At 35.6% G+C, this 22,387-nt stretch overlaps 1 protein-coding gene across 1 annotated transcript in view; it reads right to left on the bottom strand.

Moving 5' to 3' along the window:
- The window catches only part of LOC128864676 (neuronal acetylcholine receptor subunit alpha-7), a 323,769-nt gene continuing 301,382 nt past the window's right edge, over positions 1 to 22,387 (bottom strand). The window contains exons 9-12 of the mRNA XM_054104429.1: positions 16,920 to 17,029; positions 16,527 to 16,741; positions 16,088 to 16,261; positions 1 to 3,934 (exon numbers count right to left, since the gene is read on the bottom strand). Of these exons, the coding sequence (XP_053960404.1) occupies positions 3,850 to 3,934; positions 16,088 to 16,261; positions 16,527 to 16,741; positions 16,920 to 17,029 (584 nt within the window). The 3' untranslated portion in view covers positions 1 to 3,849. The remainder of the gene's footprint in view (positions 3,935 to 16,087; positions 16,262 to 16,526; positions 16,742 to 16,919; positions 17,030 to 22,387) is intronic.

Raw genomic sequence — 22,387 nt, 5'->3', positions numbered from 1 at the left:
TTTATTAGTTATAAAAAAGTTGAATACGTAAATTCTAGAATTATTGATGTGTAGGTCCATTGGCTGCGCCATATCTTCGTGAACCCTGGCATTGTAAGTGCTGCTAGCATTACTTGTTGACTGAATAACTATGGGTATGCAAATCGCTGCATACCCACTTAGACTCGGGTACTTAGATGTCTTGTTGAGGGCTAAAATGATCTGGATTTCATGCGCTTTAAGGATTTGAAATCGTTTTTCTAACTAGCGATCTCTGCTTAACGTTATTCCAGCGTTTTCCAGAAACATAACGAAACGGAATGCAAAGATGTGGCCAACATCAAACCGCTAATCGGCTCTCTGAAGGAATCAGCTGATTTGCTTTCGTAATAAGTGAGAATCGGATTGCAGATCGCGAAATGCAGATGAAGGGACCAGACAACATGCAAAGTTAGCCGAACGTTTCGGCCCACCTACAATCACAAACAAACATCAATACTGACAAATATGAAACGAAGGGATGCCAGCAGACTCACGACGGTGATAACTGGCTTCTGGTCTATCGGGGGAGCAAGCAGCCAAAATGGGCATCCCCAAGATATCCTGCCGCAGTTGTAAACAACCAGAGAAAAAGAAAACGATTTTCCATTTCCTCTGTGAATGTCCTGCCCCATAGAAGGAGAGCATGTCAACCTTGGCTAACCACTGTTCGAAGGTCTCAAGCAACTGTCTGGCTTAGGCGTTAATAACTGAATAAGGTTCTTTAACCGCACAAATTGAATATAGTCATGCTGTTAGTAGGCGTTACCATAAAAAAGTTGGTTGCAAGGTTGTGGTGCGGAAGCGCTAATTGGATTCTGGATGACGCGACAGGGATTTGTTCACAACAAAGGCTGGCAAAAATTAAAAATGTATAAGTCATATAAGAAGCACTGCCTATGCTTGCCGTGTGATTATCGACTAATTGGAAGAGCGCAAGAATACGAGGTGTGTTCACAAAGTATCGAGAATTTTGAATTTTCGTAGGTTAAGTATATTCGAATTTCGATTTTTTTGGCGATATGTTGGTACTCATGTCTCTCACTCATGCCGAGTTCGGCCATTTTGAATGTTTAGTTAATTGTTGACAGCTGCTTTGCTTGCACGTGTTTCGGCTCGACTTCGATTTTTACCTATTCAAAAAGATGGATCAAAGAACCTGTATCAAATTTTGTGTGAAAAACAAAATTAAGTGCGCGGATGCATTCTGAATGTTGACTGTGTCATACGGCGAAGCTACTTTGGACCAAAGCAACGTTTATCGGTGGTAAAAAATGTTCTCAGAAGGCCGAGAAGATGTGAACGACGAAAAGCGTGCCGGACGCCTGAGCACTTTAACAACAGACGAAAAAATTGATGAAGTGAAGAAAATGGTATTGGCCAATTCTCGAATCACCGTTAGAGAAGTTGCTGAGGACCTAGACATATCGATTCGATAGTGCCTGTCACGTCTCGATTTGCACTATTGTAAAGTGTGGTTCGGATGCATCGTGAAGCTTGAAGAACAGAAGGGATTAGAATCCGATCACCACGCACACAATTTTTTTACATATGAATCCAAAATGATGGAAGGAGTAGGAGCGGCCTTCTGCTCGCAGTTTGATCTTCAAAAGTCTTTTAGGCTTCGTAATTAGTCTATCATATTTCAAGCTGAGATCTAAGCTGAGTTGGCGTTAATAAGTTACTCCCTTTGACACTCTCTCAAACATCTTCGTCGATAGTCAAGCTACTATTAAAGCAATAATGTAGCTGTAATGACTATCTCTGAATGCGTGAAACACTGTATATTAAAACTGGACGAGCTCTGCGAAAATAGGCTAGTATGAGTACGTCGAACATATTTCCTTCACTCCCAGTTTTGAAGACGAACTACACGACGAACTAACTCTGGAAGCACAGTCTATATGAGAAGCCTCGGACTTTCACAGGATTGCAAAAATAATGCAACGAACTTGCAAGACGAAAACAATCAACTTTATTTTTATATTGGTAGGAGTACTGACGGTATCTTGTCTCACTTCATGTCATGCAGGTAAAATGAGATTCGCCCAGAACGACGCGTGTAACTTATGCGAAGAAGAAATGGATAAGTTAGAACACCTGCTTTGCCACGGTTCTGCTTTAAGCAGGGATTGGAATCGGTATGCTTTTCATCTCTGAAGGATACTTTTGATAAAAGTTTAAACTGTTTAGTAAAATTCGCCAAGACGTGCTTCACGAATTATGTTTAACACGACTCCAAAAACACTGGTAACACTAGGGACCCCTGTGGTGCAGGTAAGATCTACACAGATCCCATCCAAAAAAATTAAGGGAAAGGTCTTTTAGACAGATCTCTTCACCAAATGTCTGATTAGAAATAAGTTCGAATGAATCTCTATGAGATGTTTACGTAAACCAATAGAATTGGCGAAATATTTTAAGAAAGTTGAAACTAAGGCAGTAACTTAGCAATTTCAATAAGAGTGACAGTATCTTCTGGCGCGTTTTCTTTTCTGCCCTGTGGTAGAGCTGATTTTCGTGTTGTTATCTCCAATTTTCCCTGGGTTACATGCACTTTTCACAAAGTATTTCACTCTGGCCCGACAAAAGCACGAAGTTCTTAACCCTTGGCTTTTTTCCATTGCTTTTATATCACTTGTCTTTGTTTGAGTATATAAATTTTGGAAACGGCAATAAGACCGGGAGCAAACTACTCTTTTACTTTACTTTTTACACCCAACAATTAAAGAAGAACTGCTTTTAAATCGGCAACCATTGATTATAGACCAACTTTTCCGGATTATTAAACAGTAACCAATTGTAAGACCCCTTACAAGGAATATATCGAAATACTAGTCACCCTGTATAAACGCCCAATTCTGCCATCCCAACGTATGGTCGAATTGAATTTTACTTTCGCTTTTTTTTTTGTGTGATTTTGTATGAAATTAAGCACTTTTGTGTTAGTGTATGTGTATTTTTATGTTTCATAGGAACAATCTCTGTCTCTTCATATCTTTATTTTTTATATTTTTCTTTGGCTTTTCTCTTTCTGCTTCTAATGTTATTCTATACTAAATAAAAAAATAATTACCTTACAGAGCTATCTACACATTGTAGAATCCATTCTTTTCATATTTATTTAGCGTAACTTGCATGGTTTTTAACATTCATATTTTAGTTTATAATATAAGAAAACATTTTCTCCACAATTTGTTTCACTATAACGAACGCTTGTTTTTGTTTTTTGAAATTTCTTTTTAAATTAATAATTTTTTTTTATATTTTGTAAATTAATCTGAATTCTATATAGAATTTTTTCCTATTTACTATATTTACTAATGTACAATAAATTTTTTTCTAGAATAGCTTAAGGTGTATTGTTTTTTTCGAAATATTCAACATATTTGTGTACGGCAGTTTGTTTTGAAATTTCCTTTTTTTCATTTCATAAAAGTATTTGAATTTGTTTGCATTAAGTAACCATTTTGTTGCCAGTTTCTTTACATACTAAGCTTGTATATATGTACATATATTTTGTTTTGTCTTGTTTTGCTTTTTTTGTAATTTGTAACTAGTTATCAGTTTTCTTAAAAATTTAATTAACAATTTTTTTGTGTATTGATTTTTCAGAACTTTTCAATTGTCATGCGTCTAATTCAATAATTATTAAGTAGTTTCACTTTACTAAACTAAAACTAAGAGTTAATTCTGATAGACTTTGCACTCCTTGACATTTCTTTTTATTTGTAAGGAAGTGTTTTTCCTCTGGAAAAATATTTTTTTTAAAGTATGTAGTTGTAATATGTCTATCCTAGGCTTATGCTTAATTCTCAAATTCATTTAGGCTTATTGCACGATGATGTGCGGAGCCGACAGCAAAACGGTCACCGTTGCGATAATTGTAAAGAGCGTAAAAACAATTAAACAAAATCTGCAAAGAAATAGAATTGGTTAGAATTTCTTCATACTCGTATACATATGTATGTACTTGTATATAGATATTAATTATATGTTTTAAAATTTTTTTTAATATATTCAAATTTGAATAAAACTGAATTCAGGTCCCTTAAAATACAGAAAAACAGTAACTCACAAGTGTACGAACTCACGTGATCATATACAGGGTGCGTACGGTATTTGAGAAAATGCATGTAAAGTGAGTCAAAAAAGTATTGGCATACTCGAAAAATCAGAGATCTCAGTGCTATAACTTTTCTTCTAATGAAAGTATAAAAAATAGAAAACGGTATTTCCTAAATGTATTTATTTATTAAGTATCTGAACAAAAAAAATGAATATCGACATAGGTTTACAAGCTCATCAAAAAAGTATTGGCACATTCTTTACGCTAGCTAATGCTTTTGGCGTCGTAAAGGTAAACTCCCGCTATTTTCACTCTTGCTTTTTACATATTCGTACGTTTTAGGAATTGCATACGGTCGCAATCACTTTTGACCGTGATTTTAACGGACTTGGGCCAAAATGAGCTGTGGTGCTGAAATTTCCCTAGAACTACATGAATTAATGATAAAAACAACAATACCTTTTTGACTCACTCTATGCATGTGGCTATAACTTCCCGAAACCATTATTTTTCTTTTTGCTCTTTTTCCGATAAGACAAAGAGGACCACAACTTAACTCGAGAAATGAAGATACATGCAGTTATTGCCCCGATATGTGCAAATCCAAGCGATTTAGAAATCTCTAATTATTTTAATTTCATAAGGTTCGCCGTGAATTGGAAGCATCAGACGGCGATGCAGAATATATTACAAAACACACGAAACACGAGGAACGTTCTTACACTGAATCTGCAGAATTTATTCATTTATTCAACAACTGCAAGCAATCAATGACGGCCCTTGCGAGAGAGTTTAATGTTTCTTCGAATTGTCCATGAAGATCTCCGGTCTTGATCTTGCGCAGAAAACAGTTTATGTCGGAGCAAACACGATAAGAGCGAGTTATCCGATCAAATCGCCTTCTATATAAAATTAAACATCCTGAAGCGCATGAGGACACCGAACATATGGAGGCCTAACTCACCAGACCTTAATTCCCTGGATTATTACGTAAGGGACGTAGTTGAGCCTGAAATCAATAAGCATCCTCATAACACCTTTTCTTCTCTGAAGCGTGCAATTAAAACCCCTATGGTCAATGTGAATAAGAAGCATTAGATTCGGGCACGTAATTCCGACTCGGATTGAGGAGACAATTACATCGGGTGGTTTTTAAAGGCTTGAGAATAAAATGCTAAAATATACATATATAGTTGACGTTTACACCCTTTTTGGGTGTTTGGCCTCCTAATTGTGACGTGCGTCTTTATATTGTTCCACAAAATAGAGGTAACTACAGTTTTAAGCCGACTCCGCACGGCAGATATTTTTTATGGCAGAAAAACCCTCGCAGGGTTGCCATTGCCTGCCGACGGGAGACCGCTATTAGAAAAAACTTTTTCTATCATTTTGATGTTTCATGCACAGAGATTCGAATCTACATATTTCCGAATGGTGGTCACGCACAAACCCATTCGTCTTCGATGGAAGTAATATTGATGGAATTAATATTTTTTATTATAATCTGGTAGTTAATTTCATGGCATTTACTATTTGAATACAATATCCGGCATATGGCCGCCGCGACTCCGAGTTATATGGTTCATTCGACAACTGTGACAACTTTTTCCAATGCATCTAAATAAGAAATCTAACTGAGTGCTATCAGCAAAAATGTGAAGCAAATAATGGTCATTTGGCTTCATTTCGTGCATGAGCTGAACTTCATAGACACGTTGTCCAAAATCCTTACGTAAAATTTTCCGTATAGCTGCCAACAAGTTGAAAACAAAGACGAATCGACATTTCGGCATCTTCTTCCACACTTCGCTCTATGAAATTCGCGAGCAAATTTTTTTTTTTTTTTTTTTCGAAGTAAATTTCCACAATTTAGAAGAACCTTTTACTGAACAGAAATGTCAATACGGCTTGCCATCAATAGTTCTCATGCGGCTAAAACTTATCTAATAAAATCTATCATTTTATTTAATACAAAGTCGCTATTAAATTTTCATCCAAACTTTAATTATTTCTAATGATTATTTACTTATTGTTAAAAATCGTTTAAGTTTACTACAGTTCTTCTCGTAATATATTATAATTAATTATACAGTAGGTTCTGTTTTTATGCGGTTTTGAAATAGTGCGGTGTTTTTTTTAATTACAAAATGCATGTCGACCTATCGGGAATTGCACATACATATAAACAAGATTCTAAACCAGCTAAGCAAAAACTCATCACAGATTACATCAGAAATGCTAACCCTACAAGTATGGAACCGCCTGCATAACTATCTAGATCAGACGTGTACATTTCCTCAAGTGACGAAAGTGATTTTACGCCAAATCCTAAACGAACGCGCAACATGTGGGTATTGTCTGATTCTATTTCTGACTTAAATTTATTTTTCGATTCTGACGTTTCTTAAATAAAGATATAATTTTCAAAATTACAATATTTTGTTTATGCGATTTTATTTAATTATTTCAGATTCATGCGGTCTATGGAACGTATCTATGGGACTAGTGCCCTTTTTTATGCGATTTTATTGCATTATTTCAGATTTATGCGGTTTTAGCACTTTTGAAACGTATCTATAGTTTTACTATAGAACTAGTAGCTTTTTTTATGCTGTTTTTTTATGCTGTTTCTTGCGGAACGTATCTACCGCATAGAAACAGAACCTACTGTAATTGCAAACGCGTGGCGAATCGAAGAGGCTTTTTGAATTTAAAAAAGTTGACAAGTTTTAAAACCGATTGTTAAAATCGGTCACAAGTGTTTCATTTTATACACAAGCGAAGCTGCGGGAACCAGGTAGTTATGAGTGACCTAATGCGTATTCTAACGCGTATGCTATTACTTGTATGAGTAAAATATAGAAGGTGGCACAAAAGTAATCAGTCAATTTAGTTAAGAAAACTAATTTTGAGTTATGGAAATCTTTATATAAGTACATTCTGTAAATGAAAACATCGGGAATTGTTCATTTAAAAAGCGCGCCGCGCAATTTGTTTGTTTTTGGCCTGTGCTCTACGATTTTCACTATGGATAAAAATATCGCACAAAGAATTTGTCTTAAATTTTGAGTGTTTGAATGGGATTTTGTGTGTCGAATCATTGAAAATGTTGCAGAAAGCTTCTGGCTAGTGTGCTTTATCAAAAACATGGGTCAACGAGTGGTATAAGGCTTATGCAGAGCTCCTAGAAGTCGTGGAAGATTTGCCCCGATCTGGTCACCCATCAACGTCTTCAACGGATGAAAACGTCGACAAAGTCAAATAAATAGTGCTAGAAAACCATCATTTAAGTGACCTTAGCGTGTCTCACGAATCAATTCGTAACATTTTACACCATCAATTGGGCATGAGTCGCGAGGCTGCTCGACTTGTTCCAAGAGAGTTGAGTTTCTTTAAAAAAAATCATCGGAAGAAGGTGGCTGAACAAGTGAATTCGGACCCAACGTTTATCCAGCGCATCATAATAGGTGAAGAGACGTGGGTACATGAGTTTGACATGCAAACTAGTCAACAGGCAGCTGAATTGCGCTTTCCACATGAGCCGAAACCCAAAAAACCACATCAAAGTCGGTCAAAAGTGGAAGTAATGCTATTCATTTTCTTTGATTATCATGGTGTTGCGCACTCGGAGTTCGTTCCAAATGGTTCTACGGTAAATAAAAAATATAATTTGGAAGTTATGCGAGGTTTGAGAGAGAATTTGCATAGGAAATGATCCAATTTGTGGAAAGAAAGCTCATGGATCTTGGACCATGATAACGCACCGTTTCACAAGTCTCATATTGTGAACACGTTTTTGACCAAAAACTCGACAAATATCATCAAACAACCAATGTATTCACCGTATTTAGCCTCCTGTGACTTTTTCCATTTCCCAAAGCTTAAATTTCCACTCCGCGTACGCCGCTTTGAATAGATAGAGGCCATTGAAGAGAATTCGCTAGGAGTCTAAGAAGATCACTTCAAACACGTTTAAAAGATGCTTTGATGACTGAACTAATCGTTGGCACATGTGTATTGCTTCGAATGGCCTATTGAAGGCGGCAAAATAAATTTTGATGATTAAACAATTATTTTGCGTTTTTATGAACAATTCCCGGTACTTTTTTGTACCTTTACGTGCTCCTTTACTGGTTTGTTTGTGTACTGCAGTTGTCTGCTTAATAAGTGTCAAATACACAAATTGACGTACGACGCCATAAGAGAAAATCATAAATCCTCCGATAGGATTATTGATTTTGCGCCACCTTGCACAAGTTTACGTATGTAGGAGTTGTATCACGTGCACACCAATTAAATATTACAGATTTTCTGTTAATATGCGCTATACATTTCACTAAGGCAATTAATCGCTCAATTGAATGAAATTGTTCAAAAGGGATCTTTTTGCAAGAGTCCAGTTGCCAATCGGTGTCAAAGTATTTTCAGCCTTATGGACGTACATACATACAGCTACATGTATCCATTGGTTTGTGATAATCGAAGCCATAAGTGACAGTAAAGCCAATACTAATCTTTAAATGCTCAAAAGGAGCTCTGTGCCAATGTTAATGGATCCCGACAGGCATAAACGAATAAAGGCAAGAGGAAGCGTCGATTTGCCACTGACCATTTTCAATATTATTTAATAAATATACATACAAACGTATGTATTTACTTATGTGCGGCAAATTATAGATAATCGAATGTTCGTACCACAGATCTACACATAGCAAGCAATACAAGTACATTTACACTTATATAATACACTTACATCCTGATAAATAAATATTATGGGGTCACACATACAGCTATTGGTGCCTAAGTCGGCGCAAGAGGTGGACTGCAACTAAGACGTCTAAGTCGATTACTCGCATGAGCCTGAAAATGTTTTCAAAGTTACAGGTATTAAGAAGAAACCACCACAACATGTGTACCGTTAAGTGAATCCAAAAGGACTGCAATTGCGTAAAGTGAATTGCTTACGACGGATTTCGGATACGAATTTGCAAGTGATCCGTAAGTCCACTATAAGTGCCATTTACGCAGGCAGGTATTTATGTACAAGAATGTATTGTATGTGTGTACATCGCAATAAATTTGGCAAGCTGTTGTTGAGCTTTACTCGATGTAGCTCAGCGAATGGAGTTATGTTATCGTCACTGTTACATACATATGTATGTACAGGTTGGTTGAAAAGTATTGAAAGTGACACTTATTAACTAGTAGTGGAATCTTTTAATATTGGGTGTTAGCCATGGGTGTAATAGCCTGAGAACTTAAAATGGTAATACAAAACAGAAATATTGTTGGAATGATTTTTTTTTATAATAAACTTGATGATAATTTCATTGAACTGGTAGATAATTTTTTTGAATACGATATCCGGCATATGTAATAGAAGCTCCATTCTTTTTCCAATAAATCTGGCCGTATGGCATCAATGGTGTTTTGTATATTGGCTTCCAATGCTTCAAGAGTTGCTGGTTTGTAATCCAGAGGCGTTAAATCGCCCGAACGAGGGGCTAGTGAACAGGATCACTTCTGGAAAGAAAGTTGTCACCAAATTGAGTTTGCAATAAATCGATTGTCAAGCGCGCTGTGCGGCCACTTGCGCTGTCTTATTGAAACCAAATGTCGTCAATGTTTAGCTGATTAGTTTTTGGGAACAAAAATTCAGTCAACATGGCTCGATAGCGCTCGCCACTCACCGTAACGACAGTTCCTGCCTCATTTCGAAGGAAATAAGTACCGCTGAATGCCGTCAGTGCTCTATGAGCTTCGCGAACAGATTTATTTTTGTTTTAAGTAAATTTCTACAATTTGGAAACGTTCCTCTGACGTTGCTCAGAAATATCAACACATTCCGCCATTCTCAGGTGTTAAACCATAGTTATCGATATCGATAGTTCTTACATCAATAACAATTTAAATTTCTTCAAGATCTGATTAGCTGAGGTCGAGTTAGTTCGATGATTGTGGAAATGACACGCTGTTAACACATATACAAGGAGGCGCAAAATTAATCAACCAATTTTATTTTTTAATAAATTTTTTACTAAATAAAAAATAATGATTTTGAGTGATGGAAACCTATATTTTGACCTTTACGCTCCCCATTACTAGTCTATGTGTATACTGCAGCTATCTAATTCACAAATGTCAAAGTTGAGTGACGTACGACGCTCATTAATTTTTCAAAAGGGTGATTAATTTTGAGCCACTTTGTACATGGAAGATGAACTCGCCTCAAATTTATCATTATAAACACTTTTTATAACCTTCAACCAGATATACCAGTGATATTTCAACACAATTAAACGTTTAAAAAAAAGATGCTTTGAAATATTTTCCCGAGTATAAAACAACAGAAAACGTTTCCAGAAAAAGAAAAGCGTAAAATACTACTTTGAAGGTTGATAGAATGACCGCTAGATTGTTCAAATACGATCCCAGGAAGAGCGCAGAGAGATGTACTGACATCCATCGAGAAATTCGTGCACCTGGAAAAGCCAGTAACGAAAACAATAGTCACGTTTCGATTGGTAGAGGCTTAGCTTTACGGTCGATTGGCACGAAAGAAGCCATTGGTAATAGCATCGCAACGACAACGCCGAAGTGGGTTTGCTCGAGTACACATATCCTGAACCCAAAACCAGTGGCGTTATATTTTATTCAGCGATGAAACAAAAATAATTAGAGTTGGTCCAGATGGTAGGAAGTACCTGCGGCGGTCAAAACGAGCAGCATTCAACCCTAAGTTCGCTCACCAATCATAAAGCACGGGGGAGGCTCAATAATGGTGTGGGGCTGCTCTTCGTTGAATGGTGTCGGGCCATATTAAGGTAAAATGGATGCGGTCAAGTATGGTCAGATACTTCAAAATGTAATGCTACCTTACATACGGACTTACCGGTGATATGAAAATTTCAACAAGACTTTCACTTCTCATGTTTCAAAAACGTTATTCGAAGACATTTCGATCACTGTTCTGGATTGGGCATCTTTGAGTCCCGATTTAAATCCAATAGAACATCGTAACGACGTAAAAAATACACTCAGGAAACAGAATGTAAGAAATATGGATCAGTTATTTGAAAAGGTAAATGCAGCTTGGAAACCCATTCCTGTTGAATGTTGTAGAGGTTTAATAATGCCAATGCAAAGGCGCTTTGCAAAAAGAATTTTCAACAAAATATTAATGCATAACTTTCCCTTTCGCCTAAATCTTTTGTAATTTGACTATTATTTTGCTTCGTTAGTAGTATTTTTTCGAATTGTGAAGGAGGTATTTTATAGTAAAAAGGAGGATTGTTATAGTATTAGTAAGAGCGTGCCCCACATACCATTGATGGGCACCTCTGAGATCATTCTGACATTTTGATTTCCACCTCCTCCCAAAAAAAACAAACAAAAAAATACTGGCACCGAAAAACTCGGTCTAAGAGTCCAGTCGAATTTGCAGAATAGTCCTCCCAACTTTTAATAAATTAATTATTTTACTAATTTCATTGATTGGTGTTTCAATTAAAGCAAATAATGTGAAAATTTTAATAACGTAACTAAGAATTCATATCTACTATGCACTAACGATTACCTAAAAAACCTTTCCTGAATGTAATCAAACTCATGGTGCTCTGTACTCGTACATATATACACTGAAGAGCAAAACTGTAACAAAATGTAATACTTTCTATTTCAACACATTTTTTTGTAGACATGTTTTAACAAATCAAATATTTTTTTTGCATAACTTTATTGGCATGTATGTACTCTCTCTCTCAAACCGGTTTGGTGTCAATGCAACAACAACAACACTAGTAGCAAGCAATAATGCAAATAAAGACAAATGTTACAGTTTTGCACTCACTCTTAATTTTCAAATTTTCCGTTATTTTTCTCGTAATTATATCTTTGGTGGATTTTTAATTATTATAAACGTGACCGTGAATAAGACAAAATGTTAAATCGGGAAGTACAACGCCAAATAATTGATTTGCTGAAGAAGGGCGAGTCTATAAGAAAAATAGCTAAAAAATTCGAAGTGAGCCACATGGCTGTGCAAAGGCTGCGGAAAAATGTACCAGACGCTGTTCCCAGTAACAAAGGAGGCCGGCCAAGGAAGATAAGCGACCGCGATGCCCGCCATCTAGCAAATTTGGTAACAAGCAGCAAGGCGGTCACTCCCAAAGAAGCACTAAAGATGCTGGATATTGATGCCAGTCAGTGGACAGCCAGGCACAGCCTGTCAAAACTGGGGCTAAAGGCAGCGGAGAAGAAAATCAAGCCAATGCTGACAAAAAGACATGTGCGGTTGAGGCGGGATTTTGTTGCGGCTCACCAAAGCTGGACAGTTGAAGATTGGGATCAGGTACGTCTTTATAAATGGATTATAAAAGACCTTTTTTCATAAAATTTCAAAACGATTGCAGGTTATTTGGTCTGATGAAACCAAAATCAATCGATTTCAGTCAGATGGTCGGGCCCGGTATTGGGTTAAAGACCCAAATGCAGTCCAGCCACATCACATCAAGCAGACAGTAAAACATGGTGGTGGCTCCATTATGGTGTGGGGCTGCATTTCCAAAAATGGTGTGGGTCCTTTAGTACGAATAGACGGTATAATGCGGAAAGAGGAATACCTGGCCATATTGCAACAAAATCTGCCATGTGTAGTGGAAAGTATGGGTCTTGCTGCTGAAAAAGTAATTTTTCAGCAAGACAATGACCCTAAGCACACCGCATATGTTGTACGAAATTGGATGCAACGCCAAAAATTTCGTAACTTGAAGTGACCTCCACAATCACCGGACATGAACCCAATCGAAAATTTATGGAGTCATGTAAAATCGAAGCTTGCCGAATATTGAAGTCCGCCCAGTGGAGTTAATGAGCTGTGGGAGCGAACACGCGATGTATGGGATGCTATTCCGACTGACTTTGTCTTGAGGTATACACGAAGTATGCCCAATCGTATCCACGAGCTGAAAAAATCCAAAGGATATTGGACATCTTATTAATATTTATTTTATTTATTGTAAAAAATAAAAAATGGGTTGAGTGCAAAACTGTAACATTTGTCTTTATTTGCATTATTGCTTGCTACTAGTGTTGTTGTTGTTGCATTGACACCAAACCGGTTTGAGAGAGAGAGTACATACATGCCAATAAAGTTATGCAAAAAAAATATTTGATTTGTTAAAACATGTCTAAAAAAAATGTGTTGAAATAGAAAGTATTACATTTTGTTACAGTTTTGCTCTTCAGTGTACATACTCATTTATATACCTATACTCATTTGTTGTACTTTACAATAGCATTATACGTACATCAACTACAAAATACTCGTAAATATGTTAATGTTTTTGTGCAATGTTCAATTATGCACAAATTACATTTAATATTACTTGTTTCTTAATTAAGAGATGTCATTTGTCATAAATAAACTAAGTAAGATTTAATTGCGAGCTTGAAAAGTTATTTGCATCGCATATCACGATAATTTGCAACACTGGAGCAGCGCCAATTAATTTTGCGTATTACTTATTCGAATACATTTGATATCTGTGCCTGTTTGTGTGACAATTTGCATTTAACATAAACCGCATAAAGGGCGGACAAGGCGTGCTTAAGGTCAGTCGCGATTGAAAGATTGGCGATATTGGCTAAATTATGGTAGTGGAAGTCGACAAATGGGTCAAAAATTGCATAAATTGTGTCAGCACACACCCATCTTTGGCACAAATTTGTAGTTAAAAAGTAATAACTCGGCACATTTTTTTTCTTCTGGTGTTCTAAGTTATGCAAGCCTAAAAATTTCAGAAATCGTATAAATTCAAGTATTATATTATATTTGAATTGATATAAGAGGAATACAAATTCATCATGCCCATAAACGCAACAAAAGATTAGGATCGTGGAACCTAAGAACGGTGCAAGGAGCTATAAGGCGACACGCAGTGGTCGAATTGGTCGATCTAGCGAGATTTAATCCATATTTTACAGGCAAACAATTATATATACAATTTTCAATGACGTTGTCACATCGGGATCTCCAACGGAACTAATAATAGGCCTGAAATTTTTGACAACAATTCTATGAGGAGAGCGCCTCTATGTTTCTATCGTCGAACACGAATTTTTTTCTTCTCTCAATTTACGTAAATAAAGGGTCTTGGGGCAATGGAAACCACTATACTGATCCATTTCTAGAAACCATCTTGTCACTAAAAATTTGCATTAGTAAACGGTCTTTCAAAAGTGACGCCTGCATGTCAGTAGTGAATAATTCGTAAGCGGTATCTTTTTTATGCCATCTTTGACTTTTGTCAAGTTCACAAATGTACAACTCCACACGATAAACAATGCGTTAAAGTCATTGAAACTTATTATGAAAATGGTTGATCTTCAATAATAATATATCGCAAAGTTCAGGATAGACCGAATGAGTTGACGATTCAAAAGTTGGTAAAGAAGTTTCAAGAAACTGGTGCTGTTGAGGATAGGAAAAGTACTGGCACACCAAAAATTTGATGTTCTGTTGAAAATAAGGCTGTTGAAAAGAATGCTGCTTCAACATTGATATCTCGCCGTTTTCAACAATTAGGCATTCATGAATTGACACTTTGGCGGACTTTACCAGAAGACGTCCTGATGGTGGATATGTACTATAAATGATGTAATTCTTCAGAATCTAAATTTTTCTAAGAATCTAAATTTTTAAATGTTTTATTTTAAAACAGCACCTAGGTGCGACTTTTGAAAGATCCTTTACATTTCATGACCGTTATTTTACATATCAGTCCCAGATCTTTAAATAATCGAAGATTATCGACTATAATCGTCAAAAAAATGTGTTCTTAATAAATAATTACCACAAAAAAAAGGCTATCACCGTAGCCGAATGCGTTGGTTCGTGATTACCATTCGGAAGTTCACAGGTTCGAAACTCCGGGCACGAATACCAATTCAAAGACACAGTTTTTTCTAATGACGGTCGCTTCTCGGGAGATAATGGCAAAACTCTAAGAGTATTTCTGTCATGACAAAGCTCTTCATAAAAAAAACCATCTGCCGTTAGAAGGCGGAAAGAAACTGTAGGTCTCTTCATTTGTGGAAAACATCAAGAAATGTGAGGAAGAGCGTGACCAAACACCCAGCAAAGGAGTGTAAGAGGGGTGTAAGTTTTAGATTCCTTAGGTAATCGATAATTATCCGCTGTATCCCACAAAAAATAATGAACTTTTTAATAACGGGTTTTACAAAAAAAGGTGTTTTTTTTAATTGGATTGCACTATCGAGAGATTACTAACGATTTTTTATGGCCGGAATTTGATGATATTGATCTGGACAACGTTTATTTTCAACAAGACGACGCTACGGGCCACACAAGCAACGAAACCATTGATCTTTTACGGGGAAAGTTTCCGGACCGTGTTATCTCTCGAAGAGGTGATCACAATTAGCCACCGAGATCTGTGATTTAGCACCTTGTGACTTTTTTCTTTGGAGCCACGTGAAAGAGAAGGTATACGCCAACAGCCCAGGGTCGATTCAAGACCTCAAAGATGGAATTCGGCTATCGAGGACGTATGGCAGTCACTTTGCAATTCGGTTATGGAAAATTTCATGGTGGTCATTTGCCTGATGTTATTTTCCACTATTAACGGCATACTTTCCTCTTTATAACGAAATAAACCTCCGATTATTAATATTAAAAAATAACATTTTTCTTTGAATATCAAAATAACACCTCTTATTGGAAAACCTTTAGTTAAAAAAAACTTCATTATCTGCAAAAGTGAGCATATAATGCTGTATAGGTTTCAGATTCCAAAAATAATTGAAAATAATCGACTACAATCAACTAAAAACATTCCTTATTATTAAATACTAAAAAAATACTTGCATATTTTGCTAAAAGATTCCAGACTCCATAGATAATTGATTGAGAATCGACCGTAACCGTCAATAAACCATTTATTACTACCAAAGAGTTAAAAAAAAGTTCTTGCTACTCACCTATCCACAACCATTGCCGCGAATTTCCAATCGCTTATCAATTCCGCCTCATCATCTTCCTTACGCATGCGCGACGTTATGAATTGCAATTCTTTAAGAATCAAATGCAAATCTTTATGATTGCAACCTATTGTATTGTGATGCTCCTCCACCGTTGTGGGGCGACCGAAGCTTCTGTAAAGCGAACAAATCGGTATGATAAACTGAAGGTTTTGAAAAAAAAATATACAAAATTCTGCTTGAAAGGGAAATCAGTACAAATCAGCAATAGGAACCGTTAGGTGTTGAAAATGTTTAGTAGTTATGTGGGGGTGCGATTCTGTGTGGAGTAAAATTAAAGTTTTTTCGAAAGTATGTATGCTTGGCCTTTGTTTGGTCTTTCTAGTCAGTTCGAATTTTTGTTAGGTAATTGCATTTCGCTGAGTTCATCTGTACTTACGCTGATGAACCGATCGCCGTTTGCGAGCCGGAGATCGTATGCCGGAAATCATCATCGATATCCAGCACATTGGCTAGTAGTGATTTGGAAGAACGTTCCTTTAATTCCAATTCCTTCATGCGATTGCTTAGTAATATTGTTTTTCGTGTGATCTTACGGCCGGGGCGACCCATACGTAAAATCCATGGCAGCCATTGCAGGAAAACGGATTTAATCTAATGGAAGTGGAGTGTTAAATATTTGTGCGAAATATAATATTTTTAATTTAACTAAATAATTTAACTAAACTAAAATATAAAACTATTTGAAAACTGCTATGTTTAAGAGCTTCACACAAAAGCTTTATCAAGCTTTATCCCTCGCTCAATTTTGCTTATTCCTTCATCTACTCACCCATGGCGGCATTTCGTGTATATCCGCCGTGCGGTGATGATAGTTGAGTACAACAACCGTCAGCACCACCGATGATGCCACCATAAACATGATGCAATTGAAATAGGTGCCTGATTTTACAGAGCGATGATATCCAGTGATTTTCGAAGTTGTTTTCAAAATTAAATTTGTACAGGTAAATTAAAAATGAAAAGGAAAATCACATTAGTAAATGTCTTTTAGCTTTAATTTTGAAGGATAATAATTAATTAATTCATACAAAATACGTAAAGTAATTTTTTTTTAATTTAAAGTGTAATTATTTTTAGATATTTATATGTATATAGTTTTATTTATTTAATTCATACAAGTGAGTTAGTTATTGGTTATATTGTACATACTAATGAGCTACAGATAAGCATAATTAATTAGTAAAATATGATAATGATAGTAGAGGTTAGATCTTGTATGTATATTGGTGTGAGAGATGTTTTTCAAACACTTGCAATAATAGAAAAAAATTGCATGCAACTTTACTTAGACAAAAGTAATGTAATTTAGTTTCATGCAATAAATTTGTGAAAATGAAAATGATAAAAATAATGCACCAGAAAATTTAATTGAGATGGAGATTCGAGAGTAAGCAGTAATTCTCCGTTCATTCTTCAGAGGGATTACAAAGACGGTTTCCAGGTAGAAAGGTAGGCAGCTAGAATCACATCGGTACACTTACACTAACAAATTATGATAGATAAACCGCTGTGATAAAAGGCGACCAGCTATCTATGATAGTTTTCCCAATTGTTATGTTTCATCAGCTGCCAAAGTTATCAATGACATCCAGCTGTCAAAATATAAGTATAGGTAGTAGGTATACCACGCACCAATCAGTGCCTCTGAAGAGCTTGTTTCCCACCCAAAAAATTTATTATATACGTCTTTGGAGTTGAGTTGGATTTCGGTGTTCATTTGACTTTGTGGGGTCAGTTCAAGGTCAAATAGAAATTTCACCAGAAAAGTTCCAAAAAATTGATAATAAACGTTTTTGGATTTGGGGTCGATTTCGTTGTTCATATGACCTTGTGGGGTCAGTTGAAAGTCAAACATTAAATATTCACCAGAAAAGTTTCAAAAAATTGATAAAATATATGTATGGGGTTGAGCTCGATTTCGTTGCTCATTTGGGTCGTCGCCTTTCTGATCTCGCCTTTTTATATGTAATGACCATGTTAGAGTTCCGAGAGTAGTAGTTATGTTTTTCCGTGATCTTTTCTGATCGAGATACGACAAACTTAGCTTGGCTTCCAATTTTCACCATCTTATCTTAAGTTTTATTTCCTAAGAAGCTGTTTGCAAGTTGAGCAGTTAAGGCAGAATTTGCTCGTTGGATCTTCCTTTAAAAGTAGCCATATAGTTTACCTCTAAGTGTCTTTGACTTGGGACCTAATGGATGAGGAAGTTTGAAACTGAACGAGATCAGAGATTCAACTGCAACCTGGTGCAGTAAAGGTTCGGTGCTGAGCTGCATTGTAGCCAATATGAACTGTTACTCGAACGGAAAGACGATGCTCAGTAGCGGGAAACGCCAGCTTATAGGCGAATTTTCATTATTTTATAATAATTTCCTCAGTGCCCTTCCCAATTTGATTTATTTTTTAGAAACTAGCTATTAATAAGCAATTTCAAAGCATTTATTGGAGCTCTGCCTTTAACTCAAAGAACTTTGAGCACTCTACTCTGCCTTTCTTGGAACTTGAGGTCCTAAGCTTGACGAATTTAAGAAGAACTTTATGAGCCATTGAGAATATATTAGTTATAAAAAAAGTTTTAATTGTAAAAATGGCTTTCTTATAACTCTTTCATGAGCGAATTGTCTTGGGCGATTAATGTGGTATCCTTCAGTAATGAGGTAGCCCTGTCCAGTGCCATTTTCATTCCCGATTCCCAATATTTATCGGCTTTTGATTACATCCACTGAGTAGATCCACATTTTAGAACCGTTTTCGCGCCACCAGATACGGGGAATTTGGCGAAGGCAGCGATTCACACACGTTTGAATTTCGTTTGTTACTCTGTTGAATACTAGCCAAGTTTCACAGCCATAGAGCAGGACGGACTTAAGATTATTGTTGAAAAAAAAGCTTAGTTTTTCTTGTCAGCTGTTTGATATTTACGCCATCCATTTTATTATTCGCTTTGACTCATTGAAAATTGTTGCTTGGATAATGCATTTAAATTACTCTTTAGAGATAATTGGTCCAAAGGTTTGGGTATCCATTAGTTGCTCAGTGTGTCATACGAAATTATGTTCACTGACTATTTTGTCATTTCTAAACACCTACTACACCAGGTTCTTAACAATGTAACATATTTTACTTGGAGAGAGAATGGGGGAATTCAATTTCTATACAGATGGTTCCAAGGTAGACGATAAGGTTAGCTATGGGTTTTTTTCGAAGGAATAAGGACTTGAAGTATCCGTTAGACTCAGGCAAAAGTCCTGGCCATAAAGGGGGTAAAACTGTGTACCTTAACACACCGTAACAACTACTATAAATATCTTCTCAGATAGCCAGACGGCCGGCAAGTCAATGAATGCAGCTTTACTAAGATCAAAGATTGTATAGGAATGCCGGGCAGCCCTAAATGATATCAGGGTTGTATTTAAGATCAGTTGATGAGTTAGCCAGGAAAGGTATTACTCTTCAATAGCTCAGTGATAGAAGTACCACTGAGTTACCTATAGCCATGAGCAAATTAATTATTAAGAATAACATTATCCAAGGAACCAATAGGGTATGGGGAGATGAAGACATATTGTTACGCATATGCCTAGGTTACTATGGCTGCTAATAAATTAGAAAAATACAACCGAACTGTTTAGCCTTTTAAGAGAGAATATCTCGAAGGTCGTGGCTTGTATAAGCGCTCATTGCCTATTTGGCAGGCACTCATTGAGACTATGAGTTTTCCCTCAAGAATATTGTAGAAGTTATAGAGATGAGGAAGAGGACAGTTGAACACTTCCTTTGCAATTGTCCAGCCTTAACTAAAATCCGAGCAGGTTTCTAAGTAAATATTTTTTCAATTCTCTTACGGAACTGTTTGGCGTGGAGATGGGACCAATCATCCGCTTCATAAGAGCCCCAAAGTGGTTTCACAAAGAAAAATGTATGAGGTTCACGTATCGCATAGTAGTATCTCAATGGACCTGTAAGGTCTAAGTGAGTTGGTCGTACAGACCGACTACCACCATAACCTAACCTACCCTAACAGGTTTTACTATGTTATATGTCTGCCTTTATGTTTTTTCATGACTAGTTAAAGATATTATGCAAGATGTAAAATTTGATTATTGCTTAAGCTTCAAAAGATGATGGACCGAGAAAACTACTTGATTGTTGACCAAATGTAAGGTGTTATATTAAGAACGCGGCAAAATTGGTTCAAGACTTCACTTGGGACAAAAAACCACTATTTTCGTTATCCAGGAAACATTTCATATGCGCGTGAAACTATGTATGTATAGTAATGGCGCATATTCGGTTTTTCATTTTCTGATCAAGGTAATATTATACTTTGAAGGTCTTTAAGATTTCAAAGCGGAAGCGTACACAGAGGTATCCACTGCGTATACTTTATCTCTTAGGGGGAAGTTCAACTATTTTTTTACGTTTTTATGAAACAGCAAGTAGAACGAGGTTGAGGTGTGTGTTACATCATAAAAGATATTTAAATATATGATAGTTTTTAATATTTTTTGGGAAATTTAAAGAATACATTCTAAGGAACACTATGCTTATCTGCACTATGCTTATCCTGTTGAAAAGTAACACAATGTTTTTCAATAGTTTCGATTGATATCCATATTAATATCATAGAGTGGGTATAAGTTTTTGAATCTTTTTTTTAAGTTAGTGCATGGAAACTTTAAATGCCTCAAAAAGTTATCATAAATAGTTGCGATAAGCAAAAACTGAATATGCAGCGTTACTAAATAAAATCTATAGTTTCGCGTGTATACGAAATTTTTTCCTGAATAACTTTTACTGTTGCATTGTGTAATAAAACAACAATAAGTGTTCAAAAATGGCATAAATGAAGTAGCGAACTGAAAAGCTTAGAAAATATATATTATATTAAAATTGTATATTGTCATAGTTGAATAAAAATTTTGTGAAAATATATTTGTGCGCTCTATACATACAGCTCATCTAAGTACTTGGGCATGCAGCTCAGCATTATATGAACTAGAAATATTGGACATACACCACATGCAAATTATCTAATAGTAGAAGAATTGAAAATTAAACAACTTGAAATCAAAATACCAACTTAAACCTGCAAAAAGCCAAAAAAAAAAAAGAAAAATATGCCAACAAAGTTTTGTGAGTAAAAAATTCAGTGATCGTTTTTGTTGCATAGATTTTTCCTGCGGCAAAAATAAATAAAAAATAAAAAAATTTAAAATTTTTCAAAATGGTTTCGTAAAATAATAGTTTTATAAAAATAATTTTTTTTCAAGTTTTTTACGAATATAAAAAATGTATGTAGTTCCAAAATTACATATCATCAAAATTTTCTTAACTAGGCAGTAACAGTTTAAGCAGCAGTGATGATAAAGGCGCAAAACTACAACTGTAAAATTTCATTCAACTGCTAGGCAAAAAATTTTTAAATTATTGGTAAGTGTTTATTTTATAATTTAAATGTAGTTTTTTTTAAATTTTCACTTATATGGTTACTCAAGTTTATGGCTATATTTTTAATTGTTTTTTTGTTTAAAAAGTTTGTGATTTATATTCAATAGTTTTTAACTATTTACTGGCATTTGTTTTTGCAGAAAAAGTCATATTTGATACTTGGAAGCGAGGAATTTCATTCGTCACATTCGGCGTATTAAGCTTTCTAACTAGCGCAAATAAGCTGAACAAGTGAAACGGTGTATTGGTGAGCTTTTTCTGTGAAAGCTTTGTGTGTTTTTAGCGCTATGCAACAAAATGTACGAGAAAATGCAATACTGAGTGAACAACGAGTGCATTTACTCTTCTACATGACTGTAATTACACTTAAACAAATATGTATGTAGTTATGTGCTTTGCAGTTGAAGCGTCACATCGTTTATTGGCGGCAGTTGTGTTGGTAATTTATGAATATTTAAGCGTTTGATATAAATTTATTGACTTATTAAATGTAGCGATTGTGATGATTGTCTTTACGAATTTATTATTTATTATTACATATATTTGCATAGCTTATGTGGCGGTTATTATTTGTGACACAAACGTTTATTTGGTAATTTATTTGTTTTTCATTGCTTTCGATAACGTAGCCTGTGCGTGTTAAGTTCACAAAAATTAAATAATAAAATGTGGCATACAATTGTTTTTGTTTTTATGTAACTCAAAAAAAAAAAAAAAACAAAAAAAAAACAATTGCTTATGTTGACTTCAATTTGCATATTTTGCAAAACAAAAAAAATTGGGATG

This window comes from Anastrepha ludens, chromosome 5, assembly GCF_028408465.1.
Source record: "Anastrepha ludens isolate Willacy chromosome 5, idAnaLude1.1, whole genome shotgun sequence".
NCBI lineage: Eukaryota > Metazoa > Arthropoda > Insecta > Diptera > Tephritidae > Anastrepha > Anastrepha ludens.
This window is presented reverse-complemented; position numbering and strand designations above follow the sequence as displayed.